This window comes from Eucyclogobius newberryi, unplaced genomic scaffold (genome assembly GCF_026437365.1).
Source record: "Eucyclogobius newberryi isolate DKJ021-1_F unplaced genomic scaffold, fEucNew1.0.hap1 SCAF_1, whole genome shotgun sequence".
In the NCBI taxonomy this organism is placed as follows: domain Eukaryota; kingdom Metazoa; phylum Chordata; class Actinopteri; order Gobiiformes; family Gobiidae; genus Eucyclogobius; species Eucyclogobius newberryi.
In genome coordinates, this window is record NW_027315723.1 from 22,045,686 (window position 1) to 22,069,087 (window position 23,402).

Consider the following 23,402-nt stretch of genomic DNA (forward strand, 5'->3'; position numbering starts at 1 on the left):
GTCGTTTTGGCTCATTGGAAAGCACAGAAAATTAACAGTGTAATACAAATCAACCTGCAAATATATCCTACATTTGCTATGAAATAAGTAATTAATGTTTTTAGTGCTTAATTACTTGTCCAACGTCAAAAAGGACAATGCGACGGTGGGACTAGATCCAAATCCAGATGCTTCTACTGTCCGCTGTACTGACGTTGGACAAATGAGGGCAGGGAGTGCACGCTGTCTGAGAATGGACCCACCAGGGCACCGCGCGGTCCTCAGTGCAGGGCGGAGGGCGGGGCCATAGTCCTCCTCAGCTCCTCGATGTCCCGCCTCAGCTTGGCCACCTCCTGGAGCTTCATCGTCAGCTCCTCGTCCTTTGGCTCGCGGCGGTCGCTCTCCTCCACGGACAGACTCAGGGCTGAAGAGAAAACAGGCAAATTCAATTCAAATCCACACAAATCCATGGATGATGCGCAATTTTACACAGAAATTATCGAGATGAGATTGTGGCGTTTCTTCTTTGATTTATATAATCTTATTAAAACATTTGTTCTGCTTTGTTTTGTGCATCTTCTTCTTTAAAAGTTGGTTTCTCCACAGTCACATTGCATCTCATTTGACCAAACCGTATTTTCCGAACTATAAGTTGCACCTTTTTTCATAGTTTTGGCCAGGGTGCGACTCATACTCCAGAGCGACTTATTTGATATTATTTGTTATTTTCACACTGGCAACCACAAGAGGGCGCTCTAGCCTCTAAGCGACGCAGAAGAAGAATCTGCACTTCCTCTACCTCTGGAGTTTGTGGAGTTGTTTAGAAGTGACACAGAGGAAGAAGAATTCAATGGATTTAGTGATTTGGGGTAAAACTGATGCTTTGGTAAACTTGTTAGCATGTTCTTTATGCTATAGTTAGCTGAATAACTGTTAATATGTTACGTTAACATACCAGACACTTACCACAGTTCTGTCTGTGCCTCATGTAGCTGAAGGTGTTAGCGTTAGCATACGTACACCTATTTACCATGTTCTCTCATCTGTTATTATTTTAAATTGTATTTCAAGAGCAGATGTCTGTTCTTGGTCTTGGATTTTATCAAATAAATTTCCACAAAAATGCGACTTATACTCCAGTGCGACTTATATATGTTTTGTTTCTCTATTATCCATTTTTTGGCTGTTGCAACTTATAGTCCAGAAAATACGGTAATCCACATACACTTGATTCCCAGCAGCACGGACAGGTTGGGCTCTTGTCCCTGAGCTCTCTGGCTCAGGACGGTTCCCAGGTTCTGGAGGTCCCTCACGCACACCGACATGTCCCGGAGAAGCTGAGTGACTTCAGGCCTCTGCGGCGGGGTCTCCGTCTGCTGCTGAGGGGGACACAGAAGAACATCGACACATTTGAGATGACGCTAGGACAGTCCTGAAGAGGTGAGACTCGACAGGGTGAGTCACGCCGCAGCTACAGAAACTCTCTCATTGACTCGCCATTTCTTACTCTGGATGTGCGTTAGATCATCACTGCTATGACTCACTGAAGGGGTTTCATTTGTCCCTCCAGCATGTGTTCTTGCCAAGTATTTACATGGCCCGTATGTTTTATTGGACAGGATAGTACGGCGTGAAATGGCGTTGAAACTGGGGCAGGACGTTATAAGAGAAATACACGTGTACGTTCCTCCAACTGTTCTATTATTCTTTTGATTCATCGATTCAGCGAAAGGCCCAGATTTGACCCGGGTTTAGCTAAAATGACACTGCTGTTCTAAGTCATAAAACCTCTTTTAATGACTCAAACATGGCGTTTTTTGACGTCGTCTATAGTCAAGATAACTGACCTACCATCAGTTGTAGAGACGTCTTCTCGAGCTGCTCTTTCTGCTGATCAGTCGCCTGGAGAGATTCAGACGTACAAACATGTTTTACTGACTTGCTTTGTAGTAATAGTAATAGTATAATATATGTATAGTTAAGTGTTGGTGCGAATCTATAGGAAATGGAGGTAAAGTCACTGTCATGGCCCCAGGAATCAAACAAAGCACTGAAAGCAAACGTGTGTGTGTGTCGTTGCCTTGGCGATGCAGTCCTGCTTCTCTGTTTGGAGCGTCTTCGGGTCAGACACGGGCAAACGCACCCTGGCCTCCAGGCTCCTTTGCACCTCCCGCTGCAGGCTGCAAGAGAACAGCGCCGGCATTAGCAGAAGAACTGTGAAAAGTGCAGTCGAAGGAATATTACGCAGTAGAAGTAAAAAGTACCGCATTTTCCACACTTTAAGGCGCAGTTTAATTTTCTCAAAAACGACTTATATATGGATTAATAATTCTGGTTGTGCTTACTGACCTCCAAGCGTTTTTGTGTGATACACGCTTTGTTTCGCTTAATGCGCCTTATAGTCCGGTGCGCCTTATAGTGCGGAAAATACAGTAGTTAGACAAATAATAACTCATGAACACAATCTGAAGGTAAGATGCAGAAATGTCACACGATGCGCTCATTTTGGAGATTAGACCTTTCTGTCCCTTTTTGAGATGATCTTGTTCAACTCAATATTGTATTTTTCCACATCTCCAAAACAATAACTGCAACATCATCCAATTTTCCAAACATCTCAAACAGCAACAATCTAGCTTCTTGATTACCACCAGCTCTAAACTAGGTCTATAAAGTAGCACTAAAGCAGTAGTAACCTAAAGGAGGAGCAGCAGGTAAAACTAGATCTGCAGTGGACTGTGTGTAGCATTATCTGCTCCACATCTGGACACATGTTCTCTAAACCAGCGCGCCACAGGTGTACTCGAGTACTTTACCCGAGCACAGTTGCCATCAGCTCATTCTCCCGCCTGTTCTGCCGCTCCATCTCCAGATACTTTTCTCCCAGTCGCAGCTGTCCTTCTTCCAGGCTCTTCTGTAACCACGACGCACGTTTGTCCATCTCTTTGGCTTTCTGCTTGACCTCCTTCAGCTGAAACCACACCACACATATTAGGGTTTTCGCTCGTTACGGCGGCGGCGGAGGTGGGGGGGGCGGGGCTTCGTTTACCCGGCGGCTCTGGCCCTGCGCCTCCGTGAGCGTGGGCAGGTCGGCCAGGTAGCACTCCAGGGTCTCCACGCGCTGCTGCCGCTCCAGCTTCTGCTCGCTCTCTCGGGCGCACTTCTTCCTCAGACTGCAGATGTACCGGTCCCGGGTCTGGATCTGAGCAACGAGATGGACGAAGCGCGATGGACGAAGCGCGATGGGCGAAGCGCGATGGACGAAACGCGATGGACGAAGCGCGATGGACAAAGCGCGATGGACAGAGACAAAAAGAGGGAGTCAATGCTTGTGCTACAAAAGAGACAGCAATACAGTACAACAATAACAAACTGTGACTCAAAGGACGTGAGGGGCTTCAAGAGGACAATGGGGCAAAGGCAAAATCCTCACGTTGGCCTGGCTTCCCTCTCTCTCTCCCTCCCCTCCTCCCTTTCTCTCTCTCTCTCTCACATCTCCTCTCTCCCTCTTTCCCTTCTCCCTTCCATCGTTAGAGTCAGAGCATCATTTGTACCTTGTCGTCCATCTTGCAGACAGCTTTGTGTACTTCTGCGTGACCCTTTCCTCTCTCTTTTCTCCTCCTTCCTCTCTTTTTCTGTCTCCTCTCCTCTCTCTCTCTTCTGTCCCCCTTTGTCCTCCCCCTTCCATCGTTAAGAGTCAGAGCATCATTTGTACCTTTTCGTCCATCTTGCTTGTCTTCCGTGTACTTCTGTGTGACCCTTTCCTCTCTCTCTCCTCTCCTCCTTCCTCTCTCTCCCTCTCTCCCCTCCTCTCTCTCTCACCTCTCCTCTCTCCCTCTTGGCCCTCCCCCTTCCATCGTTAGAGTCAGACCATCGTTGTACCTTGTCGTCCATCTTGCAGACGTCTTCCGTGTACTTGTGCGTGACCTGCTTGAACACATTCTTCAGGTGGAGCAGTTCCATCTCTGCCCCGCTCAGCTTCTGGCTCAGATCTTTATCGCAGAGTGTGAAGGGAGCACGTTCGCCCGGGAGCCCCCCTCTGTCCTACGGGCACATCACATGTGTTATTAAAGCGCGCAGACGGGGGGCGCTACAGTCTACTACAGGCGGGACAGAACCTTGCTGTAGATGGGGGGATCGTCGAGCCGGACTCTGTGGCTCTGCTGGACCTGCTGCACCCGGAGCTCGTTCTCCGTGATCCGAGCCTGAAGCTGCACGATCTGCTGCTTCTGCCTGAGACGCACAAGCACAAACACAAACACACACACACACGCACGCACACGCACACACACACACACACACACACATACATACACACACACACACGCACGCACACGCACACACACACACACACACACAGACAGACACACGCACACACAAACACGCACACACAGACAGACACAGACACACACGCACACGCATACGCACACACACACACAGACAGACACACGCACACACAAACACGCACACACAGACAGACACAGACACACACGCACACGCATACGCACACGCACACACAGACAGACGCACGCACACACACACAAACACGCACACACACACAGACAGACACACTCACACGAACACGCACACATACACACACACACACGCACACACACGCAAACACACACGCAAACACACACGCACACACGCAAACACACACGCACACACGCAAACACACACGCACACACGCACACACGCAAACACACACGCACACACACGCACACACGCACGCACACACACACACGCACACACGCAGGCAGGCACACACACACACACACGTGAAGCGTCAGGTGAAAAAGAGACACTTGTACTCACGATGACAATTTGGCGGACAGTACCAGTCTATCTCCTGCTCCCTTTGCCTCAGCAGCCCCTCCTGAAACTTCACCAGCCCAGGAACGGGCTCCGGGCCGCACTTTGCCGTCTGAAAAGTCCAGGCACTTAGTTTCAGGCGTTACGTGAGAATGATGAGGGTTAGGGTTAGGGCCGTATGGTATTCATCGTGTACACATTTGATATATGATAGTATGTCACAATATAACATTTTGCTGCGAGGAAAACAAAACAGACACTTAACTGTCTAACACTATTCCTCAGGTTTGTGAGCAGCTTTACAAACTTGAACTTTCTTAAAAACAAAATAAACAGACAACTCATTGAACTAAAATGCAGTTAAGATAAATATATTTGGAATTTTGCTTAGAATAGCACATTTTTTAGGTTTATAATTTCACTTCCTGTTTGACATTAAACTAGGAAATTACCCAGGAAACACTGGGCAAAAATTCATCTAATGTCACCATTTTTATTTTTTTTGACAGATAAAAATATATGAGAGCGACTTTATTTTGTTGAATTAATGTTTAGTTGTTTCTTTGTGTAAATTAAGCATGAAGTTTGACTGGAATGATTGAGTGTACCAAGTATAATATCCTGTCATTTTCTACAGATTTTTCAACATTTCCCTTAAAATATGACAAATTCAGAATAAAACGTTATTTACATTTAGATCTATTTTTTGGACAATAGCTTGAACTAAAAATACTTAATTTAGCTTCTAAAATTGTCACGATTATTAGTTTTTGGTTCTATGTTCATACCATGATCTGAATAATGAAGTTAATCGATTAACCGAATAATCTTGACATCCCGAATATATATAGTACACACAATGCCCAAATAATGAAGTATATTTATTAATTTCTGTGTATTCTCTGACCTGTTTTAGTCCGGACTTGAGCGGAGACAAGCCCGACTGCTTGTTGAATCTGTCCCCGTAATTCTCCGCCGCGTCGTGCTTTCCCACCTCACACCGGGGCTTGTAGGCCAACTGCTCGCTCAGCCACATCTGGGTGCGGACCTCGGGCTGCAGCGGCTGGTCGAAGGGCGGCTGCTCGCTCAAGCTGCGGCCGCACAGCTCCTGCGGGGACGCAAAGCCGGTGAACAGGTTGTGTTTGATCGGGGAGGAGAAGGCCGAGGTGCTCCTCCGCAGGGACCGGTCCGACTCCGACGACTTCCGGCTCAGTTTGTAGTAATGACAGGGGCCGGAGCCGGGCGAGCGCAGGAGGGAGCTGTTGCATCGGAGCGAGGGCGTCAAAGGCAGGTAGAAGTCTGTTTTGTTCGCGCCCGTGTCCTTTTTGTAGCTTCTGAGCAGCCCCCTGTCCAAAGACCCCTGCGAGTCGCCGCTCTTACCGCCGCTGTACGCGCGCGCCGAGTCGTAGACCGCCCACGACGACAGCTTGTTCAGCGAGGAGCTCTTTCGGAGGGGTTCCTGGTTGTTCTTCGCGGTGGTGGTGCTGCCGCTGCTGTTGGGCGACGGGGCGGAGGTGAGCCGCTGGCAGGTCTTGTACCACTGCGCCGTGCTCTGCTGCTGGGCGGAGAGCTGGTCATAGGAGCGGGTCAGGGAAAGAGGCCTGAGGGACGCCGGGGAGAGACCAGAGACCAACAGGGACTGGGGCTGCAGCGTGGAGCTTCTCTGCGGGTAGGAGGACACGTCTGGAGGAGAACGCCATGCACAGGTCAGAGAGACAGATACTACCCCTGAATGTAGAATGCAACCCTAATTTTATGTGGCACACTCTGAAAACAGTTCTAAAGCATGCCTTCATACAGACATGTACCGTATTTTCCGCACTATAAGGCGCACTTAAAAGCCTTACTGACTGCTCACTGACCTCAAAGCGATTTTGTGTGGTACACGTTTTGTTTCGCTTAATGCACCTTATAGTCCGGTGCGCCTTATACATGAAAACTGATCGAAAATAGACCATTCATTGACAGTGCTCCTTATAATCCAGTGCGCCTTATAGTGCGGAAAATACGGTAAGCAGAACATAGTCATGGTGAAGTTGACATGTATTACTGCGCGCCAGCTTGTGTAATGTGACTTCAGTGTCCGTAGTGTTCAAAATGATGGATGTTACCCTCCACGCTGTCGGAGCTGTAGGTGTAGAAGCCCGTGTCCCCGCTGTCAGACAGAGAACTGGCTCTGCGGCCGGACGTCCTGGCGCGGGGGGCTCGGGCTGGAGGGCTGCTGGGGCCAGACAGGAGCTCCGTGGATCCTCCGTGACTGCTGCAGCCTGAGCACGAGCAAACGGGTTTAGAACGTTTCTCCCCGCGGCACACGCAACGACTGCGGTTAAAGACGTGAGAAATACACGGTAACACGCAGTTATTTGTTTGCAGTTCTTCGGAGAGGATCCCGGAGAACTGAACAGAGGCTCAAGCAAGTCTTGGTAAAGCATAGCAATATGTGATGTTTATAATATGTGATATGTCTTTGGAGTTCTGGCATCTTCCTGCAGCTTCATCTCAGCAGCTGTTTGTTTGCTAAATAAGCTGTAACTTGCACCTTAATTGTCCATCAGTGTGATCCTTCTTATGCTGACTGTAAATGTTTAATTGTGGGCTCTTTTTATGGTTTTATGCAAGTACTCATTGTAATGTACTTGTTCTCTGTTTTTAATCTATGATCTCATGTCTGTTTTTATGTTATTGTGTGTGTGGTGTACAGAAGCCAAATCCAATCCAACTGTGAACCGGTTCTACCTGTGGGTATGAATAAAGTTACCTGAACCTGTTATAGTTCTTCTGTAGCTCTTTAACGATCGTTCTTTACAAGCGTCACACACACAACAACGTATCCTCTGACGTCTTAACAGTTTGCAAACAAATACAGCCACAATTCTGGGACTGAGGCAACCGGAGACAAGAATGAAGTGGAACATCATGTGTGAAATATAATCCCTGAATATGAAAAATCAATACTTTGTTGGCAAATGAAAAGCACTCAGCTACATGTAAGTGATATCAGACATTTTTAATGAAGGCAAAATGCAAAATCCCTCATTTTTAGATTCAACTGGACCTCATCTGTAATAGAAATGTAAAATAACTGGTATAAGACATTTATTTTTGGATCTAATGCCACTTATGACTACTTCATTTCGCCCCCATAATTGAATTGTGAACACTTTAATGACAAAGCATTTCAAAACAATGCAGTAAAGTCATCTGAAACCATCAGTCACGCTCTCCTGTGGGTCTGTGGTACCGATCAGCCGGTCCGGATATAACAAATATCCCGGGACATTCTGTGCATAACTGTGCCACACGTCACTTGCTAGCATCGTTAGCTTTTCCTACCCGGATGACGCCGCGCACCACATCAGCCCCACTGACCTGTTTTACTCATGTCTGACCCAGTTCTCTCCATCTTCTCGTCATAACCAAACAGATCCAGTCCGGGGCAGAGCGGGACAACGTTACGCGCATTTCTTTAGCGGTCGAGCATCGCACGGACGCGCGGAGGAGGCGGCTGGACGTCCGGATGGGATGCAGCAGCAGATGATACAGCAGCATCAGCAGCACAGGCGGAGAAACTCCACTCTGTGCGGGCGCTAGAGGGCGACAGCAGCACGCATTGTCAGAGAAACGTCAGCAGAAGAAGTAGAAGATATTATGTAGAAACATCTCTATAAATGCCTGACTGGACTGAACTTGGAATTACAATTATTTCAGTTCATTCAAGTGGTATTGTTTGATAAATGCTCAGAAAATAAGTCGCCGTGGCAGTTATTAACGGATTACGACACAGAACTTCCATCTAAAGATTTGAGCGGATCCACAACTGCAGTACCACAAACAACCTGTGAGAGGCAGCACCACGCAAGAGGTGTCTGGTCTAGTCTGCCTAAAACACGCAAGAAAAAGAAAAAGCAGAAGAGAACGTGTATTTTTCTCACAGATTTTCCTGCCAGGCTCCTCTTCTCCGTATAAACGTTTACGTCAAATGAGTACTTTTTCTTGTAGTCCGTCAAACGACTTGGAATCCAGTCTTTCAAATGTATTTTTTGTCATATACCTGTATTTGGTAACGGATTGAGGTGGACATGCTCTTCTTTAAGTACAAATTAAATCCCAAATACAAAGCTCAGGGTTAAACGTACCGTAAACCGAGCGTTTCGACCATGGATGTATGGTTTCGACCCGGGAAACACAAGACAGCCGAGGCAGAACAACAACAACATGTGATTCTTTATAATCTGGGGATATTCCTCATTGTTCTGCAGGTAAATTGATAATAGTCGTTAACGTTAGGTCAAAAACAGCGACGGTTTGCCCACTGTCTACCAAACATTACCGACTGAATACAGTATAAACACCAAACTTCTGGTTCAGCCTGTAACTTCTCTGGTGGAGGGTCTGTCACCTGCGTTTCCATGGATATATTATTGCTTTTCATGCAATGTTCCGCAGTATGACATTAAGCTTATGTAGCTTGCATGTGTTTTTAATCGCCAAAATACATGTTTTTTTTCTCTCCAATGAACGTGGTCGCCTCTCCACAGATCTGACCTGAAAGTTGGCTTAGTGGCATCGGAACGTTTTAATGCCATTCTGCGGAACTTTCCTTGAATAGCTGTAACCTTTATCTGGCAGCAGATTAGGTCCATAACTGTTACCTAGCAACTACACTATAAACAAGGACCCAAGCTTGTCTAATTTATACAATAGTTATGATTTGGCAAATACAATATATGATATAAGTATTTATAAAGGTTAAACTGCTCCTTGTGTGTAAATTAAGGTTGTATTTTGATTTTAGATTTTTTTTTTTTTTTTAACGCAGCTCTACTTCTGTATTTAAAAATAAGATTCTCAACATTTCTTCCCAAATTGACACTAGTGTTAAATTGATAGATATTTCATGAAGCTACTATTCCAGTCAACAAAGTCATTATTACAAAACCACAAAAACCTGGAAGACTTTGTGCAGTACTTTTGTTTGCGTTACTTCCAATGTAAAGGCGATGTGCTTTGTGACAGAATGGCCCAGTGTGAGAGGCTGAGGTCAGAGGAGGAGGCCCTCATCCGCAGCGTCTTCAAGAACTATGCCCTGGAGCATCACTCTGAAGACATCACAAAGGCCATCGCAGAGGCTGAAGTGCACACTCACCGTGCCATAGTTGTCAACGCCATGAACCTATTTGAAGCAAATATGGAAGTAAGGCCTCATGAAGCATTTATTTACCTTTATATTACATTCATTTGCTGTTTGATTGATTGTTTTTTCTTACAGGTTGGGGACTATTTTAATGTGTATCCCAGTGAAGTCTTGTCTCTTTTTGATGAGATTTTACAGCTAACAGCCCAGGAGCTTTCAAAGGATGGCCAGCAGAGGGCGGCAGAGCGGAAGCCACTGTGCACACTTCATGCACGAATCTCAGGTGAGAGTCAAACTGTGTAAGATGCCTTTACACTTCAGTTCAATTTATTTTAGTAACACCCAAAATCACAACAGCAGTTGCCTCGAAGGGTGACAGTGAAAAATGTCCCCTGTCCTTCTCAGCAAGGAAAAACTACCAAACCCTTTGGGAAAAAGTAGAAACCTCTGGGAGCACCACAGTGAAGGAGAGATCCTGGGCTGATGCGCTTTAATTGTCAGATAAATTGTGGCGCCAGAACCACTCCGGAGGAGAGAGGCAGGTTCATCCAGCTGCAGGACAGTTCATCCAGGCAGATGAGGAGCATCTAGATCTACAGGTCAGCCTCAGCAGTGTCTGAAACAGAACCACTCCTTGAGAGAACTGGAAGAAGGAGAGAAACATGTGAACAGCAATGAACAGACACAGTAAACTAAAATATTAAATACTATTGAAAGGAAAAGTCAGAAGCAGAGGACAGTGCTCCAGCTGTCATACTTCCCCTGCATATGTGCTCTGAGCACAGCATCGCTGGGAAACTGAAGGTTATTATTGTTATACTTGCTGATTTGCTGTACAAGCAGATGAGGCTGTGGTTTATGAGTTTAATGAGTGTTCTTTCTGAAGGTTTACCTGTGTGTCCTGAGCTCACCAGAGAAACCATTCCCAGATCTAAAGATGTTGGTCATTTTCTGTCAGTTACTGGAACTGTCATTCGGACCTGTGACACTAAGGTGGGCCTCATTTGCTTTACTCTCACTCAGGAATACAAGCTTTTAGTTGTTACAGGTTTTGTAATTATATAGTACCCTCTTGTGAGCTTCTTAGCATCATACCAGTGATAATCCCACTGGTATGACCATAATCCCCAGTTAAATTAGAGTTTCAGTGCACTGTAATGACCAGACATCATTCATAATCGCTACTAAAATGACACGGAGGTCAGCAGTGACTGTCGACCTCGAGGTTCCAGAAGTAAATTAAAACTGTCTTGGGGCAGATAAGCGATGTGAAAACAATGATCACAACACTGTGGTTGTAGTCGCCCAATTGTTTTATTATTTGACTATGTTTCTGATTAGAAGAAGACGCTTACAGTGCGTTTGGGAGTGAATGGATAAGTCGGCTACAACCCTTCATCATTTAAATCTATATCTGAAACCTAAACACTAAATTACCACGTTATTAAAACTTTTAGCATAATTTGAACTTGTACATATTTCTTTGAAAACCACCATGTTATTGACATGAGTCAGAAAAGTACTTTCAGAAGTTGGGCGGGCTTGGGGCATGTAACTTCTGTTAGTGACTGTAAACATAGAGTCTAAACACGTCTTTGACAGGTGCTGGAGTATCAGCGCGACTACATGTGCGCCAAGTGTCGCTATGTTTTTCAAGTCAACGCAGAGTTCGACCAGTTCTACGCCTTTGTTGCTCCTGTGGCTTGTCCCAACCCCGAGCGCTGTGAATCCCACAAGTTCAGCTGCCTCTCCGGGGCCACGGAGCCCGCCTCCTGCAGAGACTACCAAGAGATCAAGATCCAAGAGCAGGTACAGCCGTTTGCTCCGACAAACCCTGATTCAGTTGAACCGTGTTTCTGTCTCTGCAGGTCCAGCGGCTGTCGGTGGGCAGTATTCCACGCTCCATGCTCATCGCCCTTGACGATGACTTGGTTGACTGTTGTAAATCAGGTAAAGTTACATTGTCAAAAACCTAGTGTCTCAATGATGATGAATACATAGTAAGAGCCAAACTGTTTAGCGACCGTGTGGCCTGCAGGTGGCGCCCTAGTGTTGTGCCTGGCTCGGGGCCAGGGGCTTTTGACACTTGGTACACTGGAGTTTTGCCTTTTTGATATGATTGAATAAAGTGACCTTTTATCTACATCCAAGACGCTTGGGCTGGTGTGAAGAATGATTAGACACAATAGCCATTTAAAGCACGTCACCCATAGCAACCGCTGTTTGTGCACATCTCAGTGGCACGAGTTCAGTTTGGCCACTACAACAAACGAAAAACAATTTTGTAAAAGTGGAAGAAAAATATAACTTATATAACTTACTAATGGTTAATACATTAACATTTAGATAATGTTGTGAATGTTGATTTGAAGATGTACAACAATTACAAAACTGAGTGCATCGTTTGTAGAGAAAAATTTTGATTTAAAACGATAAAATTGGGGCAAGGGAACTACACACAGGGGCCGGGGAACTACACACAGGGGTAGGGGAACTACACACAGGGGCAAGGGAACTACACACAGCGGCAAGGGAACTACACATAGCGGCAAGGGAACTACACACAGGGGCAAGGGAACAGGAACTACACACAGGGGCAAGGGAACTACACACAGCGGCAGGGGAACTACACACAGCGGCAAGGGAACTACACACAGGGGCAAGGGAACTACACACAGGGGCAAGGGAACTACACACAGGGGCAAGGGAACTACACACAGGGGCAAGGGAACTACACACGGGCAAGGGAACTACACACACGGGCAAGGGAACTACGCACAGGGGCAAGGGAACTACACACAGGGGCAGGGGAACTACACACAGGGGCAAGGGAACTACACACAGGGGCAAGGGAACTACACACAGCGGCAGGGGAACTACACACAGGGGCAAGGGAACTACACACAGCGGCAGGGGAACTACACACAGGGGCAAGGGAACTACACACAGCGGCAGGGGAACTACACACAGGGGCAAGGGAACTACACACAGCGGCAGGGGAACTACACACAGGGGCAAGGGAACTACACACAGGGGCTACACACAGGGGCAAGGGAACTACACACAGGGGCAAGGGAACTACACACAGGGGCACGGGAACTACACACAGCGGCAGGGGAACTACACACAGGGGCAAGGGAACTACACACAGCGGCAGGGGAACTACACACAGGGGCAAGGGAACTACACACAGCGGCAGGGGAACTACACACAGGGGCAAGGGAACTACACACAGGGGCTACACACAGGGGCAAGGGAACTACACACAGGGGCACGGGAACTACACACAGGGGCACGGGAACTACACACAGGGGCACGGGAACTACACACAGGGGCAAGGGAACTACACACAGGGGCTACACACAGGGGCAAGGGAACTACACACAGGGGCAAGGGAACTACACACAGGGGCACGGGAACTACACACAGGGGCACGGGAACTACACACAGGGGCACTACACACAGGGGCACGGGAACTACACACAGGGGCACGGGAACTACACACAGGGGTAGTTCCCAACATGCCAGAAGAATTACCACAACAACAATATGAATTCTGAAACAATGACTTTGCTGCTCGTCTAATTTAACTCCAGGCCGTTAATGTCGTGCTCGTTGCTCGTTTCCAGGAGACGACGTGACGGCGTACGGGGTCGTGTGCCGGCGCTGGAGGGCTTTCACCGAGGGCTCTCGCTGCGACGTGGAGCTCATCCTGAAGGCCAACAACATCGAGGTGAACAACCAGCACGCGGTCGCCTCCGTGCTGCTGGACGAGGCCCACCAGGACGCGGAGGGCTTCTGGGACGCCCACCGGGACGACCCTCTGGCCGGTGAGTTCTCAGAGACTGAGTTCTCCTGCCGCGTGGGTCTTATGTCATTGAGTGGTTTGGGCTCGATTTTCGCTTCTTCTCTGCAGGGAGGGACCAGATCCTGATGAGCTTTTGCCCGCAGATATTCGGCATGTATGTGGTCAAACTGGCCGTCGTTATGGTGATGGCCGGAGGAGTGCAGAGGATCGATTCGACGGGCGGAAAAGTTCGAGGTGCCGTTCCTCCTCTGGTCCTTCTGATTGATAATTTTCTCTTTTTTTCGAGATGTTTTAACAGTTTATTCACACCGCGCACTAATGTTTTATTTAGTTTGTCTCTTGAGCGGCAACAAGTCGCAAACTAGTCGTTTTAAATAATTGTCTAACTAATTTAATAATCAAATAATCATTAATACAAAGATGCCATGAGCTGAGAAAAGATGTTTTATGACTCAAATTGAGCTGCGACTGCTTGAAAATGATGTTTGTGCATTTGATGAAAACACTCTTTAATCCATAAATGTGCTCAAAAATCAAATGTCATCAGGCGACTGTTGCTTTCTAAACATCTAATTGATTCATTGCTAGACTAGACTATTCTTTACAAAATGATCATTAGTTGCAGCCTTTATTATAATTTAATTAGTTAATATGAAGAAATATTAAGACATTTTAAACACAAAAAGTTTGAAATATGTTGACTAGAGGCGTCTAGATAAAGAATATTTATGAAACAACGTGTTTTATCGATGATTATCAGAAATTCTTCATCCTTTGTTGACATTTTGATTAAATAATGCTGTTATCTTTTGGCATGTGTTTTTAGCAGAGTCTGTGCTGTCCAGATAACAATTACAAAATACTATCGCGATTATTTTAATTGTAGACTAGTCATTTATTTTGATTATATTGGTGTCATGGTGTTTTTTAAGAAGCATGAGAGTTCCCTGCTCACATACTCGTTTTTAGTCAGAACGGCGCCGCCTGGCAACTGAACTCACTTCTATAACGAAGAATGAGAAGATGTCACGGTGCAGATGCAGATTACATATTAAACCGTTCTGTCTTTTAATGCAGGTGAGTGCCACATGCTGCTGGTGGGCGATCCGGGCACAGGAAAGTCCCAGTTCCTCAAGTACGCCGTGAAGGTCATGCCTCGCTCGGTGCTTACGGCCGGGATCGGGTCCACGAACGCCGGTATGCCCCCCACAGTGATGCTGCCGCGTGTTGACAACGTGTTTTAACCGCTGTCCCTCCAGGTCTGACGGTGGCGGCTGTGAAGGACGGCGGGGACTGGCACCTGGAAGCAGGCGCGCTGGTCCTGTCCGACGGGGGCCTCTGCTGCATCGACGAGTTCAACAGCATCAAGGAGCACGACCGCATCAGCATCCACGAGGCCATGGAGCAGCAGTCCATCAGCGTGGCCAAAGCCGGGTACGGCACGGGGGGTGCCGAGGCGAACCTCAGAACCGTACCAGGTTCTGAGGTTTTTGTGGAAACCGCAAAGACAAGTTTGCCGTCTTTTTGCGCTTGAGTCGTTACCGTAATATGATGATGAGAAAGTGATTTCAACACGTACGAACATATAGTCGAGTCAGGCCGATAATAACAGGCACACTAATAACAATGTATCACCGTTTGTTAAGGTCAGAGGTTGGCATAATAGAGAAGAAAAAAAACATATATAAGTCGCACTGGAGTATAAGTCACATTTTTGAGGGGAAATGTATTTGATCAAATCCAAGACCAATAACAGACATTTCATCTTGAAATGCAATTTAAAATAATAACAGATGAGAGAACATGGTGAATAGGTGTACGTATGCTAACGCTAACACCTTCAGCTACATGACGCACAGACAGAACTGTGGTAAGTGTCTGGTATGTTAACGTAACATATGAACAGTTATTCAGATAACTATAGCATAAAGAACATGCTAACAAGTTTACCAAAGCATCAGTTTTATCACTAAATCCATTGAATTCTTCTTCCTCTGTGTCACTTCTAAACAACTCCACAAACTCCAGAGGTAGAGGAAGTGCAGATTATTCTTCTGCGTCGCTTAGAGCCTAGAGCGCCCTCTTGTGGTTGCAAGTGTGAAAATAATGAATATTATCATATATAAGTCGATCCGGAGTATAAGTTGCACCTCGGCTAAAACTATGTCAAATAAGGTAGTTCTCTTTCTGTACTGTGTAGTTTTAATGTCAATAATGTTTCTTGTACATGATGTGATATGTTTCAAACCCTGGTTGCATTGTCTCCTGGCAGCATGGTGTGCAAGCTGAACACCAGAACCACAATCCTGGCAGCCACAAACCCCAAAGGCCAGTACGACCCCAGCCAGTCCCTGTCGGAGAACGTGGCCCTGGCCAGCCCTCTGCTCAGCCGCTTTGACCTGGTGCTGGTTCTGCTGGACAGCAGGAACGTGGAGTGGGACCGCACCATCTCCTCCTTCATCCTGGAGGACAGAGGACGTCCAGGTGCTACTCCTCCGGCCTGAGTGTCGGATACGAAATACAGAATCTAGAAGAGTATTCTTTATACACAAAGTGGCTTGTTTTAATAACGGATTAATGTATTTGCTATGCAGGTAAACAAATCAGTAGGCAATAACATCTAGATATATTTAAATGCACTTTGTAAGAATTCTTAGGTAAAATATTTCTGATCAATAAAAACACCAGTTTAAAGCCATACTGTGGAAGATTCCAAGCAAAGCAACATTGTCTCCATGGATAAGGCAGGACCCCCCCACCAGAAAAATGCTTTAGTGCACTAGGGATGTCTAGATATTGAAGTGTTACAATTATTTAAAAGAATCACAATGTAACGATTATTCACAATGACTGAAAACATGAACAAATGACACTTTAACTTTTCTTTCCTGTTGTATAAAACATGTGATCAGTTTTATGAAAAAACTCCCAGATTAAAAGTGTTTCTTAAAATAGATGTAGTTTTTCAACAATAGATTGAATAAAATAGTCAGAACTATGTAATGATTATTTGTGATTTAAATAATCAGGATGAACTGAAGAATCATGACTACATTTCACCTGTAAAGTTAAACGGGTGCCCCTCCATGCCACTTATACTCGTGTTTAATGATGAAAGTCATGTTGTTATATAGTAACATATGATATAGTAGCAATAACTTGACTAAACGTGTATTTTGGTCCTTGTTGCATGTTCAGGACAACCCGGCGACTCGTCCTCCCTGTGGTCCATAGACAAGATGAAAGCTTATTTCTGTCTGATTAAACGACTGCAGCCTCAGCTCTCACAGGACGCCAACAGAGTCCTGACCAGTTACTACCAGCTGCAGAGACAGAGTCACGGGCGCAGCGCCCGCACCACCATCCGCATGCTGGAGAGCCTGAGCCGGCTGGCTGAAGGTGCAGCAGCATCTCTACCAGGCTTTTATATTGATCTCATATTGAACTAAATATATCTTTAACTTCACCACAGCACATGCCAAGCTGATGTACAGGGAGACCGTCACCATCCAGGACGCTGTCATGGCGGTTTCTGTCATGGAGTGCTCTATGCAGGTATGAAAGTCTATCACATGGCAACATAAAACATGAAACATTTCACAGAGACGATGTTACCACTTACTCACACTTATTTGCATCTTCACTCATCACAGACGTTACTGTGGCATTCTGTTTACTGTCGCTGGGGATGGATGGGGAGGCTGATTTATATCTACAAATGATTCAAACTTCCGTGTCTTTCGTTAATACCTCTGTGGTCTTGGTTGTAGGGCGGGGCTCTCCTCGGGACCATGAACGCGTTGCTGACGTCTTTCCCTGACGATCCCGTCCAACAGTACAGGACTCAGTGCCAGCTCCTGTTGGAGGGGCTCCAGCTGCCCCAGCTGCTCCAGAAGGAGATGGACAGACTCTCAGAGCAAGCAGTCAGCTGAGGAACTCTGAACACAGACATTTTATAATCATTTACAATAACCTGTGGCATTTTTAATACTCAAACCCTCACATTTTATATATCATGACTTTGTACACAGTTTTTTTTTTAAGTTTAGTTAAAAATGAGATGTGGGCTTGACCAGAGCATAAAAAGATGGTCAAGTCATCAATTTATGTGTTAAAAAAAGTCTCTCTAGAGGTCAGAATGAGGTATTTTTCATTGTGAGCATTCTGAAAGGCCTTTGCTCATCGTGGAAGAACTATAACCTACAAACTAACATGTCAGTTCTTCCCAATAACCAGTTCTCCTTTGTAGCATTCAAACAGAACTTATGCTTGGGGTTAAAAGCACAAAACACTCACATTTGCCATATTATGTGCCTGTGCCAAGCCTTAGTGAAGGTGAGACTGCGGATGCCTGTTTGGATAAAAACTATGTCTAATCAGAAGGAAAAGCATTTCAGGATGAGCGGTCGTGTTTGAAAACGGTCAGAACGATGATAATTCTCTAACGTGGATGTGATTCATGAGGAAAACCACGGACAGAAAATACACATTCACAAACTACTGTAAATATCGCCGACATTATTCACATCGACCAGTCAATTTATCAATGAATAAATCAAATCACTGTATTTCTTGTCTTTTATTCCTCGTGCATATCTTAGTAAAGCTCGTTTTCAGGAGATCCGGGTAAAAAAACGCGTCTCTGCTCAAGTTTCCACAAACAAACGGGCACAACGGTGAGAAGTGTCTGGGGAGAGGGAAGCTTAGACCGCTGCCCTCGTGACTCGGCATGAATTGGAGGCCCACAACAGCCTCAGCCCTGTCCCTCCGCCCCGTCTGCGTTTAAAAGCAGAAGCAGCAGCAGAAGAGAAAGAGAAAGAACCACTGACCACTAACCACTAACCGACCGCTATGGCTGAATCAGGGACGGAACTGTGCCAAGGCTCATAACCACGGAAACCAACGCGAAAAGGAGCAGGTAGGCACAGCAATGTAGTTATTCTGTTATAATAAAATAGATATATGACTTATTTCAATGTGTTTGTTATTCATGCGATTAAAATGAGAGCAGCTAAATACTAAATCCACAAATAATCTTTAGTTTACAGTGAAGAGCTCATGTTTTCTGAATGAAAGTACTGAAAATAGTTTGTTGTCTCTGGTCCTTGTAATATTTCTCTGCACAAGCTGAACCTGGGGTCTGTGGGCGCTGACTAACACTGCGTACAGTTTGGATATTTGTACTGCGTTTGTCTGATGAACATAAATCCAGCGCGTGTGTCATAGGTGTGTGAAAATGAACATCCCGTCAGCGCTGAACAGAGAGCTGTTTGTCCCGTATGGAGAGCTGCTGCTGGTGGCGGTGGAGGTGCAGAGGGCCAGGGGCAGGTACAGGTCACTGCTGAGGAGCAAGAGTGGCTCCTGCTTCCTCTGCGTCTCAGGTATCAACGTCACTCTCAGACTATTTATTCTTTTTTAAATTTTATTCTAACAAATTGTTGCTGGGAGACCAACTTTACGTTTCTGTTGTGTGTTCAGTGACAAAGAGCAAACCTCAGCAGCTCTACATCTCAAAGGTGAAGAAGAGCGGAGCCTCCATCCTCAGAAGGTCCCAGTGGACAGTGGAGGAACTGCGGCAGGTTAATGGCATCAACCCACTCAAGGTCAGAACAGACGAGCTTCATGTCAGCAAGACGAAACACAACCAGATTATTATTATTATTTACAACATTGTTAAGTTCTTTCGGGTCCAAATGTATTAGTAAAATATGTTTTCATACACTTCACAATCAATATAACAATAAAGACATACCGTATTTTCCGCACTATAAGGCGCATTTCAAGTCTTTCATTTTCTAAAAAAAACGACAGTGCCCCTTATAATCCAGTGCACCATATATATGAAAAATGATCAAAAATAGACCATTCATTGACAGTGCGCCTTATGATCTAATGCGCCTTATAGTATGGAAAATACGGTAAACTCTTAAAAGCCAAAGGAGATGATTAAATGCTTAATGTGATCGTCTTATGTATGATTAGTCTTTGTTTTCCGTGTCTCAGGACAGCGCCGAGTTTGAACTGGCGTTTGACAACACGGTGGACCACTGGGTGACGCGCTCTTCCGCCGACAAGTGCATCTTCGTCCAGGTTTTGTACGGGGCCTGCAAGACGCACCTGCGAGGGCCGTCCGGAGGTGTGGTGATTGTACCCGTGCAGGGCGAGGGCCCCGCTCCCGGCCCGGCGCCCCGAAGTCTGCGCATCAGACGCAAGAGCATTGTTCCCCTGAAGCAAACTCACTTCGTCAACTGCCAACCCAAACTGACCCGAGGTGAGGCTGTAATGTGACCGGCGTCCGCCATGATTCAAGTGCTATAACGTGCTATTCACCCGCTGTAGATGCCCACCGAATGAACCTAGTGGTCTACCAGTGTAAAGCTCTCCTGAACCGCATGAAGAACAGAGTTGCCGCTAAACAAAAGCAATGCAAAGATCAGGGTAAGATATCGTCCTGACAAGTAACGCTAGATTGTTGTATCATGTGTTCCCATAGTGTGATTGATTGTGGTTTGTCCGTACCCACACGCCCAAGTCTCTCCGCTGGAAACAGTAGCTCCGTTTATTTAGAGAGACTAAATACAATGGGCGTCATTCGGAAGCCGTCGAACCCGCAGACGGGGGCCGTGTAACTGATGAGAGGGGTGCCAGGCCGTCCCGGGACACGCTCCGCGGCCATTCACGGTTGACCTCGCGTAAACCCGGAGGCCGAACGCGTGGAGTCATACCAACACTGTCAGCACTTTGACCGCGTCAGGCCAGACAAAGGGCTATTGTCAAGTGGATGGCGTCTTAACACGGAGGGAAGGGCTGTCTTTCTCTCTCGTTGAGCTGCACTGCAACGACGCGCCCTGTTGCTTAGCACTGTTGCTTAGCACTTTTGCCTCACAGTGAAAGGATCTCTAGCTTTGACAGAAACGATGCGTTCTTTACGTTCTGGACTGAAACACACTGACAACAGATCGCCAATGGACACAAACGCGATCAAACCAACTCGAATAACATTTTACATTATTACCGTATTTTCCGCACTTAAAAGCCTTTAATTTTCTCAAAAAACGACAGTGCGCCTTATATATGGATTAATTCTAGTTGCGCTTACTGACCTCGAAGCGATTTTGTGTTGTACATTTTTTGTTTCACTTAATGCACCTTATAGTCCGGTGCGCCTTTATATATATGAAAAATTATCGGAAAATTGACCATTCATTGACAGTGCGGCAAATACGGTACATTACACACTGTGCGGTCGAGTCGAGCACAGAGGCAGACGTCTCAAAGTGTCTCTGCGCACATGTTTGTGTTTTCGAGCAGAACTCCCGGGGCAGTCTGACGAAGGGGGCGTGAAGAGACTGGTGCAGAGGATGACCGCGGCTCTGGGGAAGAGGAAGAACAGACTGAGAGCAGCCGAGGACAGGACGGCGGAGCTGAGGGAGGCGGCTCAGCGCTTTGCACACAGCGCTCGTCAGGTCAGTCCCCCCCCCGCTCACTGTGACGCTCAAGTGGACTGGACAGTGATTGAACACGATTGAATATGAATGGCATTAATGATTGTTTAGCGTTGATACAAATAAGCAGGAGGTTGCAGTTGTCTTATGTTGCATTGATGGTCTTCTTTACAGTTGGCTCTGAAGTATACAAGGTGAAGAACACGTGGAAATACCAGGAACAGGAAGTGAAGAAGAGACGTAGAATGAGAGCGTGATGTGAGAGTGAATGAGGGACAATGGATGGAAACATTAACATGTCCCGACCAAATAAATAAATATACTGAAAAAAAAATAAGAATCAAGTGGCCTTTTCCACCTGAGCTGGAAATAAGAGATAAAGATGAACGCTTGTTTGTGTGATTTGTCTTATCATTATTTGAATAAAATGGCCCCAAAGTATTTCTATCCTTGTGTTATTTAGCTTTTAAACTTGGGGAGAATGTAATAATTGTTGGCCATGTCGGTTAAAGCTGTTTGTTGTTCACAATGTCTGCATAAATGTGCCTCTGTCTTGTCAATTTGTGTTTTTAATATCGTAAATGTTGTAAATGTCATTTTTGTTTGATTGATCCGTGTAACATGTGTCTGCGTTTCAAATCAGTCCAAAAATATCAAATAAAAACACTAATCTCAAAAACACTTTGAAGTTTCTCTTACTGGTCTCAAGGGATGAAAATCACAAGAAAGAAGAGTTTTAGTAGTTTCAGTCAAATATTGTTTATTAAGTCGGCATTAATTTGTCTACTGGTGAAATATAAATACATACATTTTAAATTTAGAAAAAAACACTTAAGCAATTAATATAGTGGTTTGTAAAATCATTATTAGATTTGATTATTTTTTATTTGTTGAGGGAATGTTTATTAAATACTTTGGATACTATAGTGTAATACTAAAACGTGTCAGCAGAGGGCAATGTTGTGTCATTTTGGCTCAATGAAATTGATCTCAATAAAGCAACCTCAGTTTAGTGTTCTAGAGCATTCTGACCCGGTGTAAGGCCAGTGCTGTAAAACAAAATACAAATATAAATGAATAATACAACAATAAAACAACAAAAACATTCTTGTCCCCAGTTTACATCTTTACGATCTTTTACAATCAGCGTGAACCATCAATACTGCCATACTACCTTCTCAAACACACTGACATCTTTTCCATGACCACGGGATTTGTCTTTCCACATGGTTGTTTCACGAATGAGAATTATGTTTTGGACAGGCAGTGTATTGCAGTGCCAATCCATCTAATCCGTGCCATTTGTGTCCAAAGCATATTCCTTTTTTATTATAGAATAAAATCAAGGCTACATCAAAGATAAGTCGTCTGCAATTAAATCCAATTGTATTTTCAATCAAACTATTTGAAATATAGAGTTATGTTTAAATCTGTGAGTCAGAAAGTTCAATTTTCAACTTTAGCTTTAAATATTACGTTGTAGGCCTATATGATTTAATAAACCACATCATGTTTCTGTATAGTTAGTGAGAGAGTGTTGAAAATAAACAAAAAATAAAGTGTTTTATTATTATTATTATTCTATTTAGGAAACTACATCCATCCAAACATTGATAAAAACAGATAATAATACATCCAAAAGGACGAGGCAGAGTCAGCAATACGTGTACAATGAAAAAAAAAAAAAATCACATTATTATTCAAGTCTGAAGTTGTGTACAAAGTCGTGTTACACAATACGAGGTAAAAAGCCTGTAACACCCCCCTGGGTCACATGGCACAGACATGGGCCTTGTCTGGGTCCTCTGCAGGCGGTGGACGGGTCAAGGGCTCTCTCTTTTACTTTACTGTCAAATGCCCATTTACATAGTACATAATACACTCATACTGTTTACAACTCATTTAGAAATGGAATAATCTGCATCTGGACTCTATGCAGACCTCAAACCAGAACATGGGCCGAGACAAGAGGTTTTATGACAGATTTGTCATTATTTTGCATCAAAATAAACAATGTGCCAGATTATTGTTTACGATGAAAGAACCAATCAGCAAAAATAATGATCAGTGTGTGATCAAGATGTCCTCATGAGGCTTTAGTTTCAGCTGGTTCAGATGTAGTACAAATCTTATATTCATTATTTTTTCTGACAACGAGAGTATTAAAGAAAATATCTAACCAGCTCCACCTGCACATGAATACGCTGATGACTCCCTTTGTGTT

At 45.2% G+C, this 23,402-nt stretch overlaps 3 protein-coding genes across 6 annotated transcripts; 2 read left to right on the forward strand and 1 right to left on the reverse strand.

Annotated features, from left to right (window-relative positions):
• Positions 1-212: 212 nt before the first annotated feature.
• LOC140355451 (centrosomal protein of 85 kDa-like) lies at positions 213-8,349 on the reverse strand. The gene is made up of 11 exons (XM_072440155.1): positions 8,161-8,349; positions 6,903-7,058; positions 5,699-6,474; positions 4,818-4,903; positions 4,098-4,212; positions 3,862-4,023; positions 3,029-3,181; positions 2,796-2,950; positions 2,060-2,159; positions 1,205-1,358; positions 213-403 (listed from the first exon to the last, which is right to left on the reverse strand). Exons 1-11 carry the CDS (start codon positions 8,192-8,194, stop codon positions 261-263), a joined length of 2,034 nt encoding a protein of 677 aa, XP_072296256.1. The 5' UTR covers positions 8,195-8,349; the 3' UTR covers positions 213-260.
• A 595-nt stretch (positions 8,350-8,944) lies between these two features.
• mcm9 (minichromosome maintenance 9 homologous recombination repair factor) lies at positions 8,945-18,255 on the forward strand. 2 transcript variants are annotated; one of them, XM_072440153.1, is made up of 14 exons: positions 8,945-9,050; positions 9,808-9,985; positions 10,061-10,208; positions 10,812-10,918; positions 11,528-11,734; positions 11,794-11,875; positions 13,555-13,755; positions 13,842-13,967; positions 14,811-14,930; positions 14,993-15,167; positions 16,006-16,217; positions 16,932-17,132; positions 17,206-17,288; positions 17,504-18,255. In XM_072440153.1, exons 2-14 carry the CDS (start codon positions 9,809-9,811, stop codon positions 17,663-17,665), a joined length of 2,001 nt encoding a protein of 666 aa, XP_072296254.1. In that variant the 5' UTR covers positions 8,945-9,050; position 9,808; the 3' UTR covers positions 17,666-18,255. The 2 variants fall into 2 exon arrangements, with proteins under 2 accessions (XP_072296254.1, XP_072296255.1); XM_072440154.1 differs by having other exon boundaries at positions 8,962-9,064.
• A 323-nt stretch (positions 18,256-18,578) lies between these two features.
• Positions 18,579-21,859, forward strand: LOC140355468 (syntaxin-binding protein 6-like). 3 transcript variants are annotated; one of them, XM_072440158.1, is made up of 7 exons: positions 18,579-18,651; positions 18,960-19,114; positions 19,212-19,336; positions 19,737-20,004; positions 20,073-20,171; positions 21,045-21,199; positions 21,353-21,859. In XM_072440158.1, the coding sequence occupies exons 2-7, from the start codon at positions 18,970-18,972 to the stop codon at positions 21,374-21,376; spliced, it is 816 nt and encodes a 271-aa protein (XP_072296259.1). In that variant the 5' UTR covers positions 18,579-18,651; positions 18,960-18,969; the 3' UTR covers positions 21,377-21,859. The 3 variants fall into 3 exon arrangements, with proteins under 3 accessions (XP_072296259.1, XP_072296258.1, XP_072296260.1); XM_072440157.1 differs by lacking the exon at positions 18,579-18,651 and having other exon boundaries at positions 18,945-19,114; XM_072440159.1 differs by lacking the exons at positions 18,579-18,651; positions 20,073-20,171 and having other exon boundaries at positions 18,945-19,114.
• The last annotated feature ends 1,543 nt before the right edge of the window (positions 21,860-23,402 follow it).

Coding starts and splice junctions, on each gene's coding strand:
- LOC140355451 (XM_072440155.1), bottom strand. CDS start 8,194: ATGGAGAGAACTGGGTCAGACATGAGTAAAACAG. Junction 4,904..5,698: donor TCAAGTCCGGACTAAAACAG/GTCAGAGAATAC, acceptor TGGACTTTTCAG/ACGGCAAAGTGCGGCCCGGA. Junction 2,160..2,795: donor CTGATGGCAACTGTGCTCGG/GTAAAGTACTCG, acceptor GTTCTCTTGCAG/CCTGCAGCGGGAGGTGCAAA.
- mcm9 (XM_072440153.1), top strand. CDS start 9,809: ATGGCCCAGTGTGAGAGGCTGAGGTCAGAGGAGGAGGCCCTCATCCGC. Junction 10,919..11,527: donor TTCGGACCTGTGACACTAAG/GTGGGCCTCATT, acceptor CGTCTTTGACAG/GTGCTGGAGTATCAGCGCGA. Junction 11,735..11,793: donor AGATCAAGATCCAAGAGCAG/GTACAGCCGTTT, acceptor CTGTCTCTGCAG/GTCCAGCGGCTGTCGGTGGG.
- LOC140355468 (XM_072440158.1), top strand. CDS start 18,970: ATGAACATCCCGTCAGCGCTGAACAGAGAGCTGTTTGTCCCGTATGGA. Junction 19,337..19,736: donor ATGGCATCAACCCACTCAAG/GTCAGAACAGAC, acceptor TCCGTGTCTCAG/GACAGCGCCGAGTTTGAACT. Junction 21,200..21,352: donor TTGCACACAGCGCTCGTCAG/GTCAGTCCCCCC, acceptor TCTTCTTTACAG/TTGGCTCTGAAGTATACAAG.